The 12421-nt window shown below is 34.1% G+C and overlaps 1 protein-coding gene across 1 annotated transcript in view; it reads right to left on the reverse strand.

Annotated features, from left to right (window-relative positions):
* Window positions 1-1023: 1023 nt before the first annotated feature.
* Window positions 1024-12421, reverse strand: part of LOC145292936 (ras-related and estrogen-regulated growth inhibitor-like) — a 382170-nt gene continuing 370772 nt past the window's right edge. The window contains exon 5 of the mRNA XM_080139106.1: window positions 1024-2685. Coding sequence (XP_079995232.1) covers window positions 2278-2685 — 408 coding nt within the window. The 3' untranslated portion in view covers window positions 1024-2277. The remainder of the gene's footprint in view (window positions 2686-12421) is intronic.

Consider the following 12421-nt stretch of genomic DNA (forward strand, 5'->3'; position numbering starts at 1 on the left):
TCAGAGATTAGCAGAGAGTGTGGCCGAGGATCCATCCACATCGGTAAGAAGGAGATCAAGTCAAATTGGGTTCTCTCGACCAGCAGGAAGGTGCAAAGACGCAGACGGCACGAGAAACATTAAATCTGCTCCAGGACATATTCGGCAACCGAATAATTCCTCGTGGCTGTGAGCTAAATTAACTACCCTGCTCGCCAGATCTCTAATGCAGATTTCCTTTGGGGTTACCTTAAAGAGCGGGTATACGAAAACAAACCAGCCACAATAAATTACCTTAAAAACAATATAGAGGAGGAAATTAGCGCTATAAACCCTGAAACATCAAGTGATATGCTGGACAATGCCCTGTAGAGAGCACAAGAGTGTGAAAATGAAAATGGTGGACATTTGAGTAACATCATTTTTCATAATTAAAATTAGACCTTGTGCAAAACATACCATAGATTAAGTTATGTAAATAAAATTATAATAAGTAAACTGTGATATCTTACTATATATCAAAGACTCACGGATGGGTTCATCTACCTATATATGAAAATTGGTAAGCATAACTTAAATATTGAGGAAGTTAATCAAATTTAAAATCCGTCAGCTTCTTTTGGGACACCCTGTATAATCAACTCTATTTATCATTTCGTTGTTATAAATAGCTCTCTTTTGAAAATTAATATTTGATTCTGGTTCGCGCAGTGTTTTTGTGGTTTTGCTGTTAAGAAGTTTAAAATGTAGGCAGAATCAATCCTTCCAGAAAATACCCCGTGTAGAAATATTATCAAATACAGCCACTTTATAGAAAGAACGTAACTCTGTATTCGTTCATACAGAGTTACTTACCTTTGATTAGAATAAAAAAAATAATAATAACAACGGCATAATTATAAAAGAAGCCAATTTGAACTACATATACTAGTAGATAACACCTGGATAGGACAATCAGTAAATATGACAATTGTAATGTCGTCTTTTTATTCTAAAATTTGACCGCCGTTTTGAACGCCATATTGAAAGATTCAAAGTTGGAGATTTTCAATGTATCATTTATATCTTTATTAAAGAATAACTGTTAAAAACACATCAGCTTGCCTTTATTTAATGCCTGGTTAAATATCAGCGTTCTTGGTTTAGTTTAGAACAAAGGCTAATCCCATCAACGACAATAGTTGTGCATGTAAAGATTATCTTAATGGGATGAAATGTTTTCTTAGTTGATTATCTGCCCTTGTTTAAGTTCTAGAAGTGAAGCACTTACATGATAAAACATGGCTGTATTAAAGGATAAAAAAATAAAAAATTTAAGCCGATATCAAAACTGAAATCTCGATACCGAAACCGATAATCTTAAACTGCATTTTAATAAAAAAAAGAAAAAAAATGAAATCGATTCTTTGAAAAATTTCAGCTGTTATGAATGTTTTTATATCTTGTTGCTTGAATTTTTTCGATAATTATTCGTACTTTTTTTTTCCGGATCAAAATCGTTTCAAGTATTCAAGCGAACAAGAATTAGATTTAAAATATGATGCTAGTCTATAAATCCCCCTACAAGAATATATATATATATATATATATATATATATATATATATATATATATATATATATATATATATATATATATATATATATATATATATATGGTGTACGTATTGTGACGGAAAGAAAATATTATAAACCGAAATCTTGATCGAGTCATTTTATTTTTTATAAAGAAAATCGTTTTAAAACGACTAAAAAGAATTCATAGGCATATACTTAATTTAAATTCTATTTCTGAAAAGCTATTTTAAGGAACTGTTAACCAGTGATAAATTTAATTTTTTCTAGTATCCCTCCCCAACTTACGAATGTCTTTAAAAAATTTCAGTAAAGTTAGTATTATTTAGAGTTATTTCCTCCTCTGCCCTTTAAACTGTTTACTAAATCGCGTCGAGAGATCGTTGAACGTCGTTTAGTCATACACTTTTCTTTTCTTTTTTTTAATAAGATTATTTGATCAATTTATTTGATGTTTTTGATGTACGACATTTTCTTTCCTTCACGATTGCGTACACTATGAAGATTTTTTTTAAATTGTTTTTTCTATGACGGGAGAAGTTATGAACTTGCACCAAAAGTATTTTTAAAATTCTTATATCGTCGTTTTTTTTTCTGTGCGTTTTTGACTTTTATTCTTTTCTTTTCTTTCCATTTTATATTTCGCATCTTTATCATTTCACGCAATAAATGATTTTTACTCGTACAAATATTTAATCCGGTCTTACTTCCCAGCTGAGCGTCCTCACGTCGGACCTTGAATTTTAAACATTTTAGTAAAGGCTTGACGCATCTGTTGCGCGGAACTCCGACGTCGCGGCTTCCCTTCCATCTGTTTCCGGCGCCGGATGTCTCGATGTAGATCCTGGAACGCCTCGGCTATCTCCAGCATGCTGTCGCTCGCCGACGTCTCGACGAAGGCGCACGACAACTCGAGGGCCAACTGACGCCCTTCAGACGTCGTCACTTTCCGCTCATGAAGGAGGTCTGTCTTGTTTCCAATCAACACGCACTGAACGTTGGTCCTCTTCACCTGGTCCAGGAATTGCTTCGTATCGCGCGCCTCTTCGAAGCTATCCCGGTCATTGACTGCGTAGACGATCACAAATCCGTCTGCCCATCGGATCATCCCTTCTCGTTGGATGCTGTCATCCTAAAAGCAAGGAAACAGAGAAAAAAATTTAACTTATTTTTAAGAAGGTAAAAAAAATAAAAGAAAGCACACACAAAAAAAAAACATAATTAAAAGGTATGTTTAGCTATAACATGATCGTTTTAAAGTCTAATGTAAACTAGCGGGACCTGTGGAAATTCCACAGGGGACTCATTCATATGTAATATAGTGATGTTCGCATTCTGTATATGCTCAGCATAAATGGAGACACCCTGATATTATTGTAGCTCTTTTGTTAAAAATGCAAAAGTATTTATCTAAGCTAGCAGCGACGCCCGGCGTAGCCCGATCGTAAAGTACGCTTAAATATGATATTTTAATTCTTTAAGATTCGTATTATAGAGTTAATGTTCTATCGATATGACTGTGGGTGAATCTGCCTGAATCGAAATCAAAACCAAAACTTATTAATATATATATATATATATATATATATATATATATATATATATATATATATATATATATATATATATATAAATTAAAAAATGAGTTCATTCAGCTATAATCGAAAAATTATTTATAAAAAAAGAAATAGATTACTGGAATGGCATCAGCTATAATCGATTATATATTACAAGAAATGGACGTCCATAACAATTAAACGACAGTCACTCGGATGTAAGTGTAACACACAAAATAAATAATACACACGCTAACCTATTAATATATATAAGTTCTTATTGAACCGTCCTCTACTCTAAGTTCCACCATTACTGATCTTCATGGTGTTGTCTCACTCATTAATTCCTATCCTAGATTTGAACTCGGGAGTTGATAAGCGATGAATCACAAGCAAAAACAACTTTAAGGATCAATTGCCTTAATTTGAACATTCAGGATGTTATGTCTTTGGAAAGGGGATCAGCGAGTTCCGACTATGGGTTAATGAAACATATTACGTGCTTGAAATTAAAGATTTTAAAATAATTTACCTGATTGAACAATTTTAAAGTGTTCTATTATAAAATAATTGCTTCATATTAAGCTCTCATTTGAAAATTCAAATATATGAGATTTGGATTTAATTTGATCCGTAGTAGCTTGACACTTATGTTTTTTTTTTACAAATGCATCACCATTAATCAAGGCCAAGAGGCCACTCAAGGATAAGGGTTAAAGAGTGGAAAGTAGACAATTGGACAATATAGTAATCGTTAGTAATGGAAATTCGGTAAATTTGTTAACTTCTATGGAACGCCCCATCAAAAACTTGTTTACGTTAAACTTGAAGAAAACCATATTGTAGTCAGCTGGAAAGCAGAATAACAGAAGACAATTCTATAAGCATGCAGTTATAAGAAAGAAGGTTTGTTTATGGAATCTACGTAGGTTTAGGCACAAATAAAGAGTGGGGGAAATTATTGATAGTGTTTTCTGCTTTTAGACGGATGTATCTTGTGAAAGTGTAGCGAGGGGGCATCATAGAGTGGAGCTCAGCCGAGCACTTGCCATGAAAATAACGATAAAGCAGAGACAAACTCACAACGTTTCTTCTGTGAGACAGAGGTTGCGGGGAAGAGAAAAGGACATCTCCTACGAGGCTAAGAAGTCTATTTTGAACTCCATCAAGGCAGGATAAGTCCTTCTAACAGCTCCTGCCCAGATGTGGCAACAGTACTCCATCCTTGGACGTACCTGACTCTTATATAGATAGAGAATTGCATCAGCAATGAGATATCTACTGGATCAGTAGAAGGATCCCACCATTTTTCCAGCGGCCTTGGAAACGGATTTAATGTATGTGTTCCATTTCAGCTCAGGAGTAAATGTTAAGCCAAGAAGCTTGTCAAAATATGAGGCCTCCCCAAGACAAGATCCATTCATTTCAATTGATGCCAGATGGGGATCAGAGCGTTAATGATGTAAAGAGAGAAGCTTGGTTTTAGATGCTTTAAAAATAACAAGCAACCTCTTTCTCCATTGTACCACTTGCTCAAGATTAGCGGAGAGAGAATCGGAGAGAACTTAGTCGTTTACGGTTTTAGATGTGCTACCATAGAAAGTAGTGTCATCAGCATAAATGTCTATGAATTATATAATGATGTGATTTGGAAGATCATTAATGTATCATGAAATTAAGCATATGATAAGCATAGAATATGGTTAAGATAAACTGTGCATGCATAATATCTGCATAAATAATAAAAGAGATATACTAAATTATTGTTCCATTTATTATTGAACACTATTACATAAACACAATAAGCTCATGGGATTAACTTTTATGAACAAAACATTTATAATCAGTATATATATATATATGAAAAGTGAATCAGTATATATATATATATATATATATATATATATATATATATATAAAAGTGAATTAAAGGAATAAATAATAAGATGTCAACATCATGAATATAATATAACTTTTTGTCATTTATTCTCTCTCTCTCTTTCTCTCTCTCTCTCTCTCTCTCTCTCTCTCTATATATATATATATATATATATATAGAATAAATGACAAAAAGTTATATTCCAAAATTCATGATGTTGACATATTATTTATTCCTTTAATTCACTTGACTTATACAATTCTTATATCAATCAGTTAATCTATTATGCCCTTAACTCATTTTTTAAAGCTTAGTTTAGTTTCATGTATACAAACATATATAATAGTTTATAATTCGCTGATGTTATTTATGTATGTATACACAAATTAGAATTAATAAATTTGCTAATTATTAAACAGACCATTTTGAGAGAAGATTCATAAATTAATTAAAATTGTTGGTACGAATAGTTGGGGTTAATGACTTTGTTTGATAAAAATTCAATATGGCGTAATGGAAAAATGAAAAGGTATTTGCAGCTTCTCTTGCAATTTTCGGATTTTAATCATGTCAAATCACATTTCAGTTCCTTTTGACGGATTGATTGTTGCTATTTCTTCTGATGAGCTAAGGGCATAATAGGTTCACTGATTGATATAAACATTAAGTGATTGATTTTGCACTACGAAACAGATACTGTCAAGAATTGTATAAGTCAAGTGATTTAAAGGAATAAATTAGAAGATGGTCAACATCATGAATTTTAGAATATAACTTTTTGTCATTTATTCTCTATATTGCTCTGTAATTACATTGAGCTGCTTAAATGAGGATTGATATATATTATAAGAAAATATATTTCTTCAGAAATATACAGGGTGACCCCAAAAAACGGGCCCCATGTACACTTTATGTGATATCTCAATTATTTATTCACTGATTGACCTTATTTTACAGGACATGGCAGAATCAACGACCGTGAGTACACCAAGACCCCAGTGGGAGCTGGGACAAAGAATACACTGTGTTAAATTTTATTACAAGACAGGCTCGTTTAAGAAAATCCAGAACAGTTTCATGCGTCAGTTCGAATGTGAAAAGGCTCCATCCAAAAGCAGAATTCAGAACTGGATGGACCACTTCGAGAAGTATGGGACCGTGGAGAACCTCAACGCTGCCAGAGAGAACCGCCCAAGCCACTCGGGACGTCCCAAGAAGCGAACAGCCGAGTCTCTCCAGAAGAGTTCGAAACGCTCTGTGCGTAAGCTAAGTCAGTCCCTCGGTATGTCCCGTGAGACTTGCAGGAGAGTGCTGGTGAACGATATCAGGGCTTACCCATACAGAATACAGACGCTGCAGATCCTTACAGCCTCATACAAAAAGCAGAGGAGGGCTATGGCAGTCAAGATACTCGAGAAGATCGAGGAGACACCAAGTTTCTTTAACCTTCTTTGGACCTCAGATGAAGCCCACTTCCATCTTGATGGAAAGGCGAACTTCAAGAAAAATGTCTTCTGGGGGTCCTCCAGACCCAATGAAGTAGCCACCAAGCCCCATGCACTCTCCCAAGTGCTCAGTGTGGGTTACAATCTCGGCCAGAGGCATCATAGGACCAATCTTCATCGAAGAATCTGGCGCAGCAGTGACAGTCACCAAGAAGCGGTATGTGGAGATCCTCAAAACCTTCAAGAGTGAGCTCCAGATCATCTACCCGTCGCTCATGAGCAAGTTCTGGTTCCAGCAGGACGGAGCAAGTTCTCACACCTGAAATCTGTCCCGAGATTGGCCGAAAGAGATGAAAACGTATTAAAAAAGATTTCCACATGTCTGAATAACCTATATACCAAATTGAAAGTCTGTAGATTAAAAATTTGTTAATTATATGGGTTGAGAATTGTCCTCACACACATTCTCACTTTTATAGATACCTAGAGGTATATATATGTATATATATATATATATATATATATATATATATATATATATATATATATATATATATATATATAGTAATTTATAAAATATATATGGCGATTAAGCTACACTGAATATTCTGCGTTTCATCCAACTATAGGATTCGTCAGGCTTATGCGCGAATTCTGTCGTTGCTTCTTGTTTTTATATATGTTGAGGATTACTAGTTGGCCAATCAGCTTTCTAGTATCAACCGCGCCCCTTCCACCCGCCAATGGGCATGCATTTTATCAAACAAAGGATCTGTTTTAGAACTAGGTTAGTGGTTTTAGGTGGCCGCTCTCCTTTCGAGAAGTATGGGACCGTGGAGAACCTCAGGTATAAGCCTGACGAATCCTATAGTTGGATGAAACGCAGAATATTCAGTGTAGCTTAATCGCCATATATATTTTATAAATTACTAACTAGCTCTACCTACGTATTGAGCACTTTTGAAGTAAATACTTAAAGTTTACGCATAAATCTATACTTTCGTATATTAAATTATGCGAATAAATGAAGTAGTTATATATATATATATATATATATATATATATATATATATATATATATATATATAAATAAGATCAAATAGTTAATTAAACATGTAAAAAACACTTTGAAAAAGCGTTAAAAACATATTTAATCTAAAAAGGAAACGCTTAATAAGTAGATAGTCCTTAATCTGCGGAGTTTCGAAGAAATACTTTCTTTCTCATCAGAGGGTAGGAATTAGCAAAATGCGAGATCGGATTTTGCATACAAAAGTATTTGATGAAACTGCAAGTAAGTAAAAGATCTTACTTGATAACAAAAAGTGAAGCAGAGGGAATAAGGCGAAGAAAAAGGTGATTTCACGTAAATGGATAGTCAGGTGAAAGGTAAGGTATCCAATGATGGTAAAATTCAAAAATGTAAGTCCAAGAAAGTTAATTTAATTTTCCATTCGCACAAGTAAAATCCAAGGAAATCGCGTAATTGGAAGATGGTCCAAAATAATCCAAAAGACCGAAATCCGGAGAATAATTCACAAATATGTACAAGGAAAAGGGGGAAAATTCCAATAATAATAAAAGAAAAATAGATATGCCTTTAACACGGTTGCCGAGAACAAAGTGTAATTTTTTTTTATCATATACTTTAGTTTTACCATCTTGGATCATTTTGGTAAATTTAATTGAAATTTTTATTATATATATATATATATATATATATATATATATATATATATATATATATATATATATATATATATATATATAAGTAATAGTCTAGTCCTAACAATCTAAACTGTAAATAAAAAAAGGGATATGTCTTGAGAGCTTCAAATACTAATTGTTTAAATTTTTCTATTTTCTAGTTTAATTTGCATATTAAGTATATTATTTCTTTGGAAAGGTGACCACTGCGTTTCAACTATAAGAAGAATAAAACGTATTGCGTGTTTGAAATTAAGACGATAAGCTGATCAAAAACAGTTTTCTATCAATAAAACGATTGTTGTATATTAACATTCATTTACTATTAATGTATTTGTTTAAGAGGATATGAAATTATAGTAAACGTTAGATTGTTTAGAGCGAAGATTAAAAACGTGATATATGTGTAAATATTTCGTTAGAGTAATATTTTTTAGTAATAACAGGATTATTGTAATTTTAGATTTATATTTTTTGTAAGTAAGGAAGAGTAAGAGTCGTTGTGTTTGTTTAAGTTCGGATATAATGTTCGCATATTCCACGAATGTGGGCGATATCAGCCAATCAGAACGCAGCAAAAATATGTTACTAATCTTGAAAGAGCGCCCTGAATTATCTGTAGGGGAGATTTCTTTAATTAATAATTTTAAATAATTTCATTAATTAATTACTAAATACTAAAATTTAATGAAAATCAAATCAATTTCTGATATTTTGTGTTCAGTATATATTGTTTAGTTAAAAAAAAGTTTATAAGCTCTGTGAAATACCGGCTTCCCCACCTAAAGTCCATCAAGCATTGATTAGTTGATATGCTGTAAAACAGAATACTCAAACCAATCCTCTTCCTACTCTTCATTAAAGATTTTTCAAATCATGTTCTTACATGATAGTTGATTTCAATGCAGACGACACAACTGTCTATGGCAACTTCTCGAAGAGCATCATTGATAAGCTCTCGTTGATTTTCTTTCTTCTGATCCGAAGCGCATAGTTCAAAGGTAGAAAAGTGGCTGTTACTTTGATCTTGTTTCGCTACCATAACGGAAGAAATTCCTTTTTTTCCCCGTGTGTCTTATATCAGGCGGAATTCCCAGGAACAGGTGCTTTGCATCTGTGTAACACATTGTTACAGGATTGATTTCCCGCAGATTATAACTTTGATCATTTTTAACCTACATGTCAACAGATTTCTATCATAAACCTCCCTTACAATATTTGCACTACATTCTGACAACAATTTCCTTTAGTTAACGCTTATTCTCAATTGACCTTTGGCTCTGATAAGTGGTGATTATTATTTTGTTTAAAGAAAAAAGAAAGACAGAAAAGCATAATATGAGAAAATAGCGAGACACACAGAGGCATTCATAAACCTATCCCACAAATTTATATATTAATATATCCCCCGCTGACAAGAGCAGTTGCACGGTCAATATGCGTAAAACAACAACACGCAGTACAAAAATAAACACACTTGTAGACGTTAAAAGAGTCATGAAATAACTAATTTAATTACCATCAACGAAGATATTCAAATGTTCAACGTGTGCTTTAAAAACAAGTAAAGAACAATAAAAAGACATGGAAATTCTCCATCGACAATCATTGTACAGAAACCCAAAGATAAAGCATAACTTTGCGACCCATTGGCTCCAGTTGAAATATCAACACTCCTCTAATAGCACAAACCATTGTAAGCAATGTTAATATTTTCACCAAGACAATCAACAACTCACGTATATAAATCACTCAACTAAATTTCTCCTCAAATTAGAACTATAAATATTCACTAAACATTTTAGCCCGTTAATACCAAATTGTTTATACCAAATTGTTGGTTGAATATGGTTAAATTTATGCTCTTTTTTGCATTAAGTACTAATCCCTTTTAATCCGTATCAATCTCTAACTGTGCGACGAACGGATACCATACAACACATTTCGCTGCACCTTATCGTAACAAATGTCCTTACAAAATTTCAGTTAGATCGACACAGTAGTTTATGAGAAAACGTCCAAAGTAATTATATTGTGTTGACTAATCCATATTAATCCCTGAGTGTGCATGGAACAGATACCATAATACTTAGTTCGTTGCAGACTATCACAACAAGTTAATACAACATTTTAGTCATATCCACCCAGTAGTTTCCGAGGAAAGGTGGAACGGACAAACAGACGGATAGACTAAGAGAAATATAGGTAAGAAAGTAATAAAGGATCGTGGAAATAATATTCTTATGCACATAAAATAATCAGAAATGTAGAAACATAAAAAAAAAGAACTCTTCTTTTTCTGTTAAACAATATAATTAAGAGGTGGCGAGTTGTATCACGGGCATCTCCAGTGGTAGTGGTTGGTTATACCCCTTTCACTATCACCTGGGATTCCTAAATGGTCACCCATTTTAGTACTGACAAGGCTGAACGTTGCTTAACTTCATGGATCCAACCCGAACCGGTGTGTCAATGTGAATTATGCCGCATTGTCTCTAATGCAGGTAGAGAATTGTGTCCGGAATAAGATATCTCCTGGAGCGGTAGAATGACGCAACCACTTTTTCAGCGACTTTGGCAACAGATTTGATGTAAGGTTTCCATTTCAAATTAGGAGTGAAGGTCAGTTGCAGAAGTTTGTCGAAGCAAGGCGTTTCTTTGAGACAAGATTCATTCATATTAATAGTGGTAGGGCGATCAGAGCGTTAAACATGTAGAAGCTTGGTTTTAGATGCGTTAAAATTAACGAGTCACCTTTTGCCCCATTGTAGCACGTATTTAAGGTTGGAGGAGAGAAACCCAGATAGATCTTTGTCATTACTAGCATTTGAAGTGTTTCCATAGATGGTAGTGTTGTCTGCGTATGTGTCGATGAATGAATTTAGAATGTGATTTGGAAGAGCATTGATGAAGATAAGGAAGAGAGTTTCTGTCCATCGACAACTACTTATTAAAATCTATCGAAGAGAAAAGATTCGATGACACGATTCGAAAGATATTTACAGATATTCCATAGTTGAAGATCTTGTTAAGTAGACCTTTACATACAAACCCTATCAAATATTCTTTATATGTTGAGAGCTATTGCTCTAGCGAGAACACTCCCATCGATAGATTCATTGATCCTATGTGAAATTGTAGCCAGTGCATCAGCTGTAGATCTTGTAGAACGGAAACCATATTGCTTGTCACTGAGTAAGTTGTTTTTGCTGAAATGGTTGACAGTTTCTCTATTCATCACGGATTCAAGCAACTTAATGATGGCAACCAGAAGACTAATTGGTTTGAACTGATATGCAGAATTCCGATCTCTAGTATTTTTAATACTGGCCTAACTAACGAGGTTTTCCAAGGTGTTTGGAAATATTTATCTTTTAGGCATCGATTGCAAAGCTTTGCAAAAATGGGTACTAGTTTCGACTGCATCTTTTTGAGTACTATTACTGGAATATTTTCAGGACCAGTTGCTTTGTTAGCATCAAAGTTCTTGACAAGTGTAGCAACGTCTCGAACAGATATGTGGATGTTGTTCAGATTATTTTAGGTCTTTTGAGGAAATTCGGGAGGTAGGTGGCCCAAATCTCATCGAGTAGAGTGTGATGCAAAGTTCTTAGCAAAGACTTTGACTTTTTCAGATGTTGAGGAAATCACTTCAGATCCGCTGATAATGGTCTGGATAGAGGATGCGCGTCGGGTGAAAATATATTTACAAAGTGCTCAACCCAAAGAGGGGAGTATTTAATTGCCATCCACATACAGTACTGTTTCAGGACCTTGTTTGTTGTTTGCTAAAACTCAAGAACGCCAAGTCTTTGTTCTTCTACTTGGGTACTTGCTGGACTGAGCATATGACACTCATTCCAGTGATTGATGACATACCTAAAAGTGATCTTAGTTTCAAAACATATATTGCGTTTAATGCAATTAAATAGTGGTTTCTATGATCAACAGCAGTAGCACATTCAGACGGTGTACCACGGCTGGCTGTTCGGATGCTTTGGAATTTCTTGGAGGGTATCTAGTTGTCTATGCCGACGGTTAACCAATAAATTACGTCAGAAATCCTCAAATGTGGAGACTAACTCATATGAGCTTCAAAGTCTGAGGCCGGTCATATGAAAACTGCAACAGAAGCAAAACAAAAAGATAGAGGAAGACCGCACGAAACGAAGAAAACTAAAACCGCAAATTATAAGTCATGTACCCTCAGCAAAAAATGAAAGAAAATTTTTAGTGTCGGCATCGACTGGCATCACACCAAATTGTCGAGAAAGATCAGGA

Source organism: Euprymna scolopes, chromosome 14 (assembly GCF_053919585.1).
Source record: "Euprymna scolopes isolate OS-2025 chromosome 14, ASM5391958v1, whole genome shotgun sequence".
NCBI lineage: Eukaryota > Metazoa > Mollusca > Cephalopoda > Sepiida > Sepiolidae > Euprymna > Euprymna scolopes.